General features: G+C 38.3%; 1 protein-coding gene across 1 annotated transcript in view; it reads left to right on the top strand.

Annotated features, from left to right (window-relative positions):
* Positions 1-5,993: 5,993 nt before the first annotated feature.
* Positions 5,994-12,042, top strand: part of MYBPC3 (myosin binding protein C3) — a gene marked incomplete at both ends in the record, with an annotated part of 61,145 nt that continues 55,096 nt past the window's right edge. Inside the window, one exon of the mRNA XM_084287261.1 lies at positions 5,994-6,018. Coding sequence (XP_084143387.1) covers positions 5,994-6,018 — 25 coding nt within the window. The remainder of the gene's footprint in view (positions 6,019-12,042) is intronic.

Below are 12,042 nucleotides of genomic sequence, written 5' to 3'. Positions count from 1 at the left end.
GAAGCCCTTTGACCACTGGTGCCTTAGTGCAGAATGCTCTGATGCCTTTGTTTTATGCAAAGCAAAGAAAGTTTGGGTGCTGAGCTGGCCATTTGCTTATACAAATTAGTTTGGGTTTTTAAAGGTTTAACTAACTAATTTTCTGGGTTTTGAGTGTTTGCTTTAGAAATATAATTCTAGAATTCTTCTTCAGATGTGCCCTCTCCCACTTTCTCCTACCCACCAACACCGTACCCTGTTCCTTTCTCAGCCAGTCCCAGTTACTCTTCTTTCAGGTTTTCTCCTTCTCCAGCCCCAGTCACCAGATGCCTCCACATTTATTGGAGCCCAGTGGCTTTATTCTTAATGTCCAGCTAGTCTGGCCTCTTCCTCTGACCAACTTTTCTCACATGCGCCAGGGTCATCTTCTCATTATGCGAATGGTTCTCAGTTCCAATATATTTGTTCAGCCATTTATAGCTTTGCCATCCCACATCCTCTTACAGTTTCAGTCTGATCACCTATGGACTCCCAGTTCTCTTCCCTCCCCGTTTGTACACCAGCTTCCCATTCAATATTCCTGTCCTTTCAGGATCTACTTCAAATCCCTCCCACAACCTCCAGCCTCAATTTTCTTCTCCCCACCCATCCCCTTCATCACATGTTTTTATTTCCTTGTCCCACTCTATTTGGTCTTTCCCCTTCTCTCTCTGAAGGTCCAATCCTTTGCCCCCCATGTTTAGATCAGGCAGCTTTCCCCTCTGTTTTGCATGGGCTGTAGAAAGATGTTATCTGGAACAAAAGAAGTACCTTCTGGTTGCTCTTAGTTCAAGTATGTGGATTCAGCCCAAGACCCATAACACACCAGAGACAAATGCACAGAAAAATCTTCTGAACCCTACCTGGACCACAACTAATACAGTCAAAACTCTTTCAGAGGATAAAATCTAAGTCGTTCTCATTGAGCACGTGTAAACTGCATTTCTTTTCTATAATCTGAAAGTGGAGCAACTCCAGTTAATTAGCATGCAACCAGTCAGAAGTGCACCTCTGCAATGAAAGCCACTTAGCTGTCAAACCTCCAGAAAGATCCAAAACACGGGACATAAAGGGCAGGGATACAAAATGGTTGTGCAGAGGCAAGCTCAGATGAGCAGGGTCAGCGCTACCCACATCTAGCAAACCTCAGTAGACTCAAATTCTATCAGGGAGGTGAAGTGCCCTCGCCCAGCACGCCTCAAAGATCTGCGTGTCAAAGGCACAAAGGAAACACCCTGACTGGTTTCATGGGTCGCAGCACTTCAGTGAGTGGATTCTGCTGGAGCTGTGCTCTGCACGCAGCCAGCTCAGCTGCGCCTGCAAATCCACAACCCCTGGAGCTGCAAGTTAATTATACCTACCTTGTCCTCAGAAACTGCTGAGGTTGTATTTTCACAAAACAAAACTAAGATGGAGAGACAAATAAACAGAGACGGAGCAAGAAATCAAATGAAATGACAGAAGCTAAATGCAGAAAAAGACCCCAGAAGACAGGCAGTATATGTATTTTCTGCCTCAAGAGCTAGATTTGGGCAAAGTTGTAACAATCTAAAAAATAGTCTTTTAATGGGAAGTTGGTTAGTCTGAATAGCAGGAGGTGCTGCTAAATCTGTCTACAAATAACAAATCCTTGAGTGTTTTATATAAGCCATGCTGCCACTATCCAAAATCAGGAAGATGCATCACATGGTCTGTCAGTGCAGGCCATCTCTTACTGTCCTTTTTAAACTTGACTTTGAAATACATGAGTACAGCCACTGTCGGCAGCAGAGAACACCAATTTCAGACTTGCAAGCTAATTCCCCTGACAAGCAAGGACACCCTTTTCCCCCTTATTCACTTCTAATAGCAAAGCCCAAAAGACATCTATTATGCGTTGCTTCACTATGCCTCTACATCAGTTTCATTTGAATATAGGATGAAACTTCACGCACTTTCTAAAAAGTCGTCTAGTGTTGTGGTGTGCTGATAAGCAGCTATCATAATCCGCTACACAAATGCATCTATTTTGGGCCAGTGTCGCAACCGCTACCAAATATTTCATTTGCATAGCAGTTTTGTTATTAACAGCAGCTATATAAATAAATAAATAAATATAATGTAGAAAATGCTAGAAAAAATAAAGAATTATCGCTACAATGCTGCCACCTGGTAACCAGAAGTGTAATAGCAGGGAAGACATTTCTTTTGCCCTGCCTTGGACAACCTGACACTATTTTAAATAATATATTTAAAATCACAAAAATTGCAGATTTTTAACTGTGGAAGAGGATCATTTCCCTGTATCAGCTGAAATAATTCCCATGGCTCTGTTTCACTGTGGGGAAGAAGTAAGTCATACACTCCCAACATTAAACTCGATGTTGAACCCTGGAAAGTATCTATGGAGAATGACCAGCTAAGGGACTGACTCACTGCAGTACTCATTATACATTCCAGTTTTAAGGAAAGAAATATTCAGGATTAAGTCCATGTTTAAAAGTGTCTATGTCTTTCAGTACCATGCTGAATTAAAACTATACCACTAAATGTTTACAAAAAGAAACATACCTACAGTAAGAAAGATACGGAATAGATAACATGAAATCCTGATCACAGAGATCAAAATAAAATAATATGTCAGGTATTTTCAGAGGTAGAAAATCCATTAATGAAAAGGAAAATGTTGCAATCACACTAAATATGGAATATTTATTTAAACAGAGAAAAAAATATATTATGTTTGGGAAACATGAAAAGCATCAGGAAACAGTTCCCAGGCACTTATGAGAATCCATAGTACCTCACATCTAAAAAATTTCTAACTGGCTGTGGTAAGTAAGAGGTGTGACAAGAAAACAGTATGAGCCTATTTACACGATCCTACCAAGCAGCACTGGGATGAACTCCTGCATGTTCCGCTCCCAGCATTAGCAAACACAGTCCATTGCCTAGCATTCCTTTGTAATGCGCAGTGGGAATGCTACATCAGCTGGTTATATATTTGGTAGTGACCTAATATCCAATCATATTTTATTTTTCAGATCAGATTTTTTTTTTTTTCCAATTCCCTAGGAAACAACAGCTCATAGACAGCTTCTGGGATACTATCCACAAATAACATACCCTTACAAATTTTCGAGAATTATCTACCCTTAGAGATAAATTTCCAGAGAAACACACAAACGCAATTCTTCTGCCAGCCATACGATGGCAGGATTAACTCCCCATCTCCCTGGAGGAAGCAGGACCTTTCCATCACTGTCACAGTGGTGGATGTGAACACTTCCATACACACCGTCGTCAGACACACGCCTGAGAATTTTACAGACGAATATATAATGAAAAGAAAGCAGCAAATAAATAGCAATGTTTCCATACCTGGTGTCAGGTTTAAAAGTGTTTTAATATAGAATTACACAGCTGTATTTTTTGTTCTAAGAAAAGTGGAGGTGCTCTGATGAAAGTGTAGAAAACATTTGATACTCAGACATTGAAGGACAATTTCTATTCTCCCAGAACAATAGGATATTCTAATCAGAAGCTGAAAAATCCAAATTCAAAATGGAATTTCTATTTTTACAATGTTTACTTCAACAGTGAAATCACCATTATTGGAAAACGTTGAGTCCAAGGACTTAATAATGTCATTTCAGAAAGAAATGAGTATTTAGGTGACACAACACTATTAAGAGTTCCAAGAACTTAAAAGAAATATTGAAGATGTATTTAAGCCAATATCTGTTAGCATTCAGGAAGACATCTGTGTTAGATATGAATTATCCCACATTTAACTCCTCCAAGGCTCTCAGGTCTTGCTTTGAAGCACCTCTTACTGGACACTCGCAGAGAACAAATACAGCCCTAGAGGATATGATAAATACTACAGGACTGCATTTAAAGAGGTTCTAAATCAGTACACATTTCCTTTAAACCTATGCAAATTGGTTTATTTCCACTTACACTATTTTAGTTCATGTTAATAAAGGCCTATGACGCTAGCCGTAAAAAATGATGATGACTTGAACAGACTTCTGAATCCAGATCTAAGAAAACACTTCAGCATGCTGTGGTTTGTACCCTATCAACTACTTCAGAACATACCGTAGAGACTTTCAATAAAAATAACTCTTTGCTAATAGGTGAGGGAGAAAGGATGAAGTAGTGAAACTAACTTCTCGAAGCAAAGTGATTCCTGAGGAAGTGAAGCAGATTCTGATGGTGATTACAAGAGTTTCATGTTTTAAGTATTGCAGAAGTGACTTCTAGTCAGCTGATTTCCCCTGTAAACATTATTTCAGGGACACATGCCAGAGAGGCAAATAGGTTGAGAAGAAATGTGCATAATGTGGATAATCTGCATTTTTTTTTTCTTTCTCCATCTGTCAATCTATGTTAGTTCTGCCTCCTGTAGCCTCCCTTGTCTAAGGCTGCAAGGAGATAACCCTCTTTCCAGAAGGGATTTTGATGTTGTTCCAATGTGTGTTGGGATCAGCCCTGGAGAGAATAACAGATTAATGGCAGTTCTTTAATAGAGAGAAATATTTAAGTAAAGAATAATGATCTTCACTAGTCGAGTGGCTGATTTTTCATACTGTGGGACTTCAAAAGACTTCAAGCCAAAGCTGACAGTTTAGACGTCCTGATTCCCAGTGAAATGCCACGGGATAGTATATCAAAAATGTATCATGCTAATTTCTGCTCCATTAGAAACAGAGGCAATGGGAGATGTATATAGGTCACATCGTGATCAAAACCATGAGAGGAATAGCAGCATTCTTGGTTTTTTTTATTTGTCAGCCTACCCAGAGAGTCAGATGTGAGGGACAGATAGGAAATAGAGTGAATGATGTGCTGCATGCACATCTGTCTTTTCTGAAATCCCTACCAAAAGCTGAGATCCTTTAGACTGAGATTTTTACAAGTTAGTACAAGTGGAAAACTAAAAACCAAGTATTTTTTAAATTCTTTTTTTTTTTTTTCAATACTAGTGGCTGCTAAAATATGCTAAATATTTGGCCTACAGACTTTCTCTGACAAAGCTTGAAATTAAAAATGAGACAGGCAAAAGTTACAGAAAATGGATGCACCACCAAGTTGATAATGCAATGACTGGAGAATGAAATGGCAATGTGAGAGCTATTTCCTGGTGAGATTTCCCCCAGATCTGTTTTCCTGTTGTTTTGCTTTTGCCAACAAAATTAAAACTTTTAGAGGTATCTAAAAGAACCCTGGAACCATATTTAAAATGGTGCTTTAAAAAAAAAAAAAAAAAAAGGTTGCTAGTTTTCAAGTAATGTATGCTGCAGATCAAGTGGGTGGATGGGGAGGCAGGACTGAAACTATTTAAGTAGTGTCACGCTTTATAGTTGTGACTGCAAAGGTCAGTAAAGTGTCTGAAAAAGAAAGTTATTTCAAGAAGTTTTGCATTTAATTCTACAAGCAGTTTTCAGCAGAGGAGAAAACTGAAAAAGAAAAAAAGCTCTGTGAGGGTCTGTCTGTTTCTGACAGGATTATAACAATAGCAAAGTAGCAAGAATGCAAGCAGATACATACTTGTAGTAAACCCGGAACAAACATACAGGATATGTAATTATCAGATCCAGTTCACAGAATGTGCTATAAGCATGGCAGTGTAGGAATCCTTAATGCAATACATATGTGAGGCTGGAAAATGTACTGTATGCATATGCAACATCCAATTGTGCTCCGGTTTGCACCAACAGCTCAGCAGTAGCCACTATTGGATGGTTTGAGCTCTCCGGCTCCTGGAACTTGGCTATATTTATCCTGGCTGATGTAGCCTGTCAAGTGCGTCCTGCTGTTGATAAGGTGCCGTAGTTGACAACAGAGGGGGCTCAAGGGGGAGGAGCAGGATGGGGGCTTCCACCAAGAGTTTCTTTAGGGGGTCTCAAAAGCCCTGGAGACTCATTCCTGTTTAGCTCGGACCCTGCTTCCTAGATACAGCTGGGAGCTTCATCAGAAACAAAGTGAAGATGCCAGAGCCTGTAAAGAAAACAGGTAAGGATCATAACTGCCAAACAAAGGCTGAGAATGGCTTGACAGATAAAAATGTGAGTAGCTTTCATATGCCAGAAAAAAAATAGATGCCTCAGGGAAAAAAAAGGAGAGGAAAAAGAGATGGTGTTTTATAAATGTGATCTTGCAGAGAAATCAGTGACAGGAATATCTCAAGAGACTTTGGATGAGGAAAGAATAGAGGTTTAATTCTTAGATTCCTTTCTTATCTCATTTCTTCTCACAGTCACATTCAGGGCTGTGAAAAAAAAGCTTGGAATCTCTCTCTTGGGCAGTTGGGCAGTGTAAAGTCTCCCAAGTTGTTTTGGTGGTGGGTTTTTTTTGTTTGTTTGTTTGGGTTTTTTTGTTTGGTTGGTTGTTTTTTGATCCTAATACTTTTCAGGAAGTGTAAGTGGCAAACTTTGATGTTATTTGCTGGTAGTAAAATCTCTGTGAGAATGAAAGTAAACGGCACATGGTTCAGAGCTTACTCTTTCTAGTTCTCTCATCCAGTGACAGTAGAGCTCTAGGAAAAAAAAGGAGACACCATACTATAAAGAATATATGCATATTTCCTTTCATTCACCCTCCTCCATCCTCTCCTGTAGAGCCACAAGATCCTATAATAACACGCAGTTCTCAGAGTTAGTCAATAACAACTGCTGATACTTATTAAAGTAGGCCTTTGTACTTTAAACAGGCATCAGTCGCTGGTTAGCCTGGTCAATGGGAAAATCTGCTGTGCTCAACACTACCAAAGAGCCTACAGCTGTTAAGGAGAACTTTCATTTTGGCCAAAATATTTGGAATCAGACACTGCAAGAGACAGAAAACAAATCCAACCTCTATCTCACATTAAGAACTGCAAAGCACTTAAGGATGATTAGCTTCAAGAACCTTCTTTATACAGTAACTCTGAAGTGACAGGGTTGGCACCAATACCTCGATTTTATCACTTGATGTTCTTCAAGCTGCAATTCTGAAATCTGATGGAAGTAGAATCTTATATAAAAATAAGTATAAACCAGACCTTGTAATTGTAGAGAAAACCCTGAAAATGTAAGTTGTAAAGGTTCAGCAATCACCAAAAAAGATGTTCATAATCGTATTCTATTTTTAAAGTCACTTGATTTTTGAGATTCATTGAAATGTCTAATGCTTGTGATTGGCAATGCTAGCAAAAATAAGTATGACAGAGTAGGGAAAATTTGCCAGTGTGATCTCCTAGGCATTGTGACTTGATTTGTTATGGTTTAACTTCCTTTAAATTAACATTTTCAACCTCTGGGCGTAAGAGGCAACTTCTCTGACTGTGAAGACATCCAGCTCTGCTAGCTAATGGTGAAGATAAATTCTGTTCCAGTTTATTTCTCCAGAGGAAAGAAATCTAACAGGTGTCTAACAACACTAGTCCTACGCAATTCCTATGAACAAACCAGCCCAAACACTGTGATTATCGCAGCAGGGGGAGGAAAAGCTCTTATTACCCACTCCAACTGAGACAGAACCAGTCACATGCCCCATAACTTGGGAGGGATCTTCTCTTTCTCCTAAGAGCCATTAATCCCTCTGGTTTTCTATTTCACTTTGTTTATACAATTCAAGTCACTTCACGACAGGATAATATTCAGCATAATCCCAGGAGGACTGAATAAGCACCTTATAGTCCATACCTGGACAAGTCATGATTTCTGCCTTTCACATGCCATATAGTTAGAATACTGAAGAATGCTGAGAGATCTTCAGTCATTATTACTGAAATTAGGGCACCCTGTGTATAGGTAAGCAAAAATGCTTCATGCCAGAGAATGATCAGAGATATTCTGCTGTTGTAACAAACCTTTCAACATGTATAAAAAACTAAATAAACTAAAGCTGTGAAATAGACTTCCCAACACTCATCCTTTTACTTTAAATTGTCCAGCTGAAACCCTTCAGGATGAGGCTCTGTCCCATTTCTCTACACAACACCAAAAGTACTGGCATGGCTTTCCAGAAAGTTGATACATTCCTGAAGACCAACAGCGTTTAGAAAATCTGCAGCAATTCATTTTTAGAGCAAACTATCAAACATTGAAAAACATTATCTTTTGCAGACTTCCACAGCAGAAGCATTATATTCTTTTCTTTGTGTCTTACACATTTCACAGTTGACCTCTCCTCAAAGATTGGCTTTTAAAAAAGCTTTAATCTATTTTTGTTGTTTTTGTGAAAACTCAAGAAGGTTAAAAACACCAACCATTTCCTTAACATTATTTTGTGACATTAAAAGGAAACAGCTGACCTTTTAACACCAAATTTAGTAGATAAATGGGACTTAATGGGAAATGTATGCATTACTAAATCTGGAAAAGGAGAAGTCTGCCATTACTCACCTTCTCTGAAAATCAGTACATTTTTTTTCATGTATTTTATACATTCAGGAGTCTGGATTTTGCAGTTCAGATTTGGTATTTTTATCAAGGGTTTATATATAGTTTGGCTATAAGTACAGAGAAATTTTTGACATTTCATAATAATAAGCAATTTTGCATATTGAAGGATAGCCTCTAGAATTTTAGCTGGAATATAAGCGCCTCGTTTTACGTTTGTAAGCACCTAGCACAGTAAAGTACTGCTCAGTGTTAAAATACTGGTCCATGATAATGAACTTCTGTGCACTACAGGAATATAAAAATCCATAATAACAAATTTATAGATATATTTTCCTTTTTTCTTTTCTTTTTTTTTTTTTTTTGGGGTAATTGAAGATTCAAAGTAAGCTGAATATTATCCCCATTTTACAGCAAGTATGATGGGTGCATAGAGAGAGAGGTGACTGGTTAGTGAAACTATTCCTTGCCTGTTGCTCATGTTACAGGAATTTACAATCTCAGCTGCTGAAGTAGGCAAGGAATGATAAGATTGAGTAGCTCAACAGCTTTTGGATCAAGGAATGATTAAGCTTGTAATTGCAAGAAGCCACTTAGGTCCTGAATGAGGAATGCACAGAATCTTTATATAGTTCCTCACCAAGGAATTTACAAGCTCCATTACTGAAGTCTATTTATCCATAGTTTGGCTTTTCACTCGATGGAAGAGCAAATGGTAGAAGAAAAGAACTTAATGCCAAGTATAAGTACTAAAACAAAGACAAATTTTCAACATGAAGCCTTAACAAATTAAGGAACTACAAAAGCTAATGCTACTTTTTTAATTTTTAATTCAATATGGCGCCCACGTACATATTTGAATACCAAATACACAGAACGTGAAGTAAGCTGACTTGGCTCTGTGGAAGAAAACTGCTGACTATTTTTTCTAAGTTATACTCATCACAAGTTTCTGGTGGAGCTTGTAGGATGCACATTCAAGAAGATTGATTAGATTCTCCTAAAACACTTATACCTTTTACAGTTTTTACTTCAGAAAAGTACAAATAACATTTGAAATGCTTATTCTAACACACATTGTCCTTAAGTGCTTATCTCTCTCTCCTTTAAGGACTTATCACAAATAATGCGTGATGAAGAGCTAAAGTCAGAGCCACTGCTCTGAAAAGCGAGATGAAATTTAAAAACAAAAACCACAACGGGATGGCTCTCCTCTATCACTCTATCTAGTTAAAACCACCATTGTGGAATCAACACCTCTTTGATTTCAGGTACTTCACATATACTTTGAATTCAGTGATTTTAGGGGAACTTTTCCGTATAATGCTTATGATTCTTAACAAGCCAAATCACTTACAGGATGTGGCTAGGAAGTGAAATGATTCCAGTTAATTAAACATTATTTTAATACATATCTTCTTTTTTTTTTCTGATAATCACCAAATAAGCATTTCTCCTCTAACATTTAACACTAGCTTTTATTCTTATTCGAGATACAACAGTACTTAGTTGCTATTTATTAGCTATTCGATGCTGCACAAAGAAACAGTAAAATAGTCCCTGCCTCTAAAGAGTTACAAAAGAAAAGTCCAGTAAATGGACAGACAACTCAACAAGAGAGCAAAGAAAGCAATGGTTAGTCCAATAGGTAAGAGCTTAGACATTTTGTTGTGTTTTTGTTTTGTTTGTTTGTTTTGTTTTGTTTTTTGCATAGGATAATATGAAAAAGCTTTGTAGCAGAACAGTAAACTAGGTTGGTGTAGGCATTAGAAGATTAATTCAAAGTAGGTCAGAAAGTAAGGGGAAAGCATAAAGGCGCTCAGATGAAGATTTAACAAATGGCAGCTGTTGGAAAGCAGAATACTAATTTCATAATTTTACTTAGGAGAAAAGCAAAGGTAGTTGGTTTTGGGACTTAAATGATATAATTCTAGTTTAATTTGACCAAAAGCATATATATTTTGTATTTCTTCAACCTGATGATTGAAAGACTTATTAATAAATTATTATCAAAATGCAATCTGATTGTGGAGCTCCAAATAGAGAGTTTTTTATTACTATTTAATGAAGTTGTAACTCATGTAACATATATAACTGTCTAGCTGATGTTTCCTGAGACATCTTCAGTTGTTACAAGAGTCTTAGAGGAGTGCTATCAGATCCAAGTTTAAGTAGGGACAAAATTAGGCACAGAAAGTTTTCTGCAAGCCTACTTCAGACCACATGGAGCCCGCTTCCCGTTTTGTCACAGGTAGAAATTTGCTCTTTTACATTACTCAGAAGTTATGTGAGGTTCTTATGGGTGCTGGAAGTGGTAGGAAAGTCTAGGACATGAGAAGTGGGTGCTGAAAAATGGGTTAGGATAAAGTGGCTCTAGACTCAATTCCTTTTATTAGCTCCACATCCCTCTTCTCACCCCATGTTAACTCCCCAAAGCAATTCCAGCTCCTTTCCCCCAACAAACACACACAGCACACTTATCATTCAGCTTCCCTTCAACAACAATTCCTGTCATCACCAGCACTGATAATTCATATATATGTGCCTCTTCCCCTTCCCCCAAATTGTACACGTTGTTAGCATTACTGACTGCTTTCTCTTCCTTTTTGCTGGGTGGGTTAGACTTTAATGGCAAGCAGAGAGTTAAAAAAATGGGAGGCAGAGGACATGGGCTAGTTCGTCATCAGGTACTCCAGCCCAGTGGCTCCTCTGCTCACATTTGACTGGAATCTGGATAAACATGTGAAAGTGCCTGAGGTCTGTCAGTGCCTGACAGGCACAAGAGGTGTAGCCATTCCACAACATCACATGAGAGGTGTCACAGTTGCTGGGTTTTCCACAGCCTGATGGTGGTGGTAGCATCAAAGAGCATTTTGAGTAAGGGAGGGATACATGAAACTCAGAGGGACATAGCTGGGTAGAAGCCAAATCAAGCGTTGAAGTGAGAGAGATCTCTAAGTGGGGAATGTGTTTCTGACAAAAGCAGGCAAAATCGAGGCTCTCAGAATGGACAATAAGTTTTGAATGGTGATATTTTGGGACATTCCTGTTGAGGAAATAGTTGGATTAGATTGGCATAACGATATGAAAAAAAATAAATCTGGTGAACTTGGATACATTTGTTACCTAAAGTAGGAGCCACAATGAAGGAGAAGAGACTGTGAGCAGCTGACCTCTAACTTCTCTTTCTTTTGTTAAGCTGCCCACTTTTCCCCCACAAGGGAAAATGACAGGATTCTCATCGAATGCTTGTTCAGCAATCACTCTTCTGCAACAAAGAAATTTCTTATAAAAACTCCAGCTGTACATCCCCACTTCTCCTTTGCATGCAAATATGAACAGTGGAAGATAAAAGGGAATATAAATGGATATACAAAGAGACATCACTTTGAACACTGTCATCCATTGACTCTGAAACTCTGGTGCAAGACAATGACTCTCAGAATCTCCTTGCCTGTGAAAAAGTGGGTTCTCAGGAATGGTTCTTGCAGGTCTTTTATTCTCATGGAAATTTTGGCCTGTTCCAATCACACGTTTTAATGGAAATATTCACAAACATTTTAAGTAGAAATTGAAATAAATGACTCTTTTGGCAGGAAAGGGAGAGAGGAAAAAAGAAAAGACAGGGAGACTTACTTGTAAACTTCTACATATG

Source organism: Netta rufina (assembly GCF_964035555.1).
Source record: "Netta rufina genome assembly, chromosome: 5".
Lineage (NCBI taxonomy): Eukaryota > Metazoa > Chordata > Aves > Anseriformes > Anatidae > Netta > Netta rufina.
Note: the sequence above shows the minus strand (reverse complement) of the source record. Positions and strands in the feature narration are given on the sequence as shown.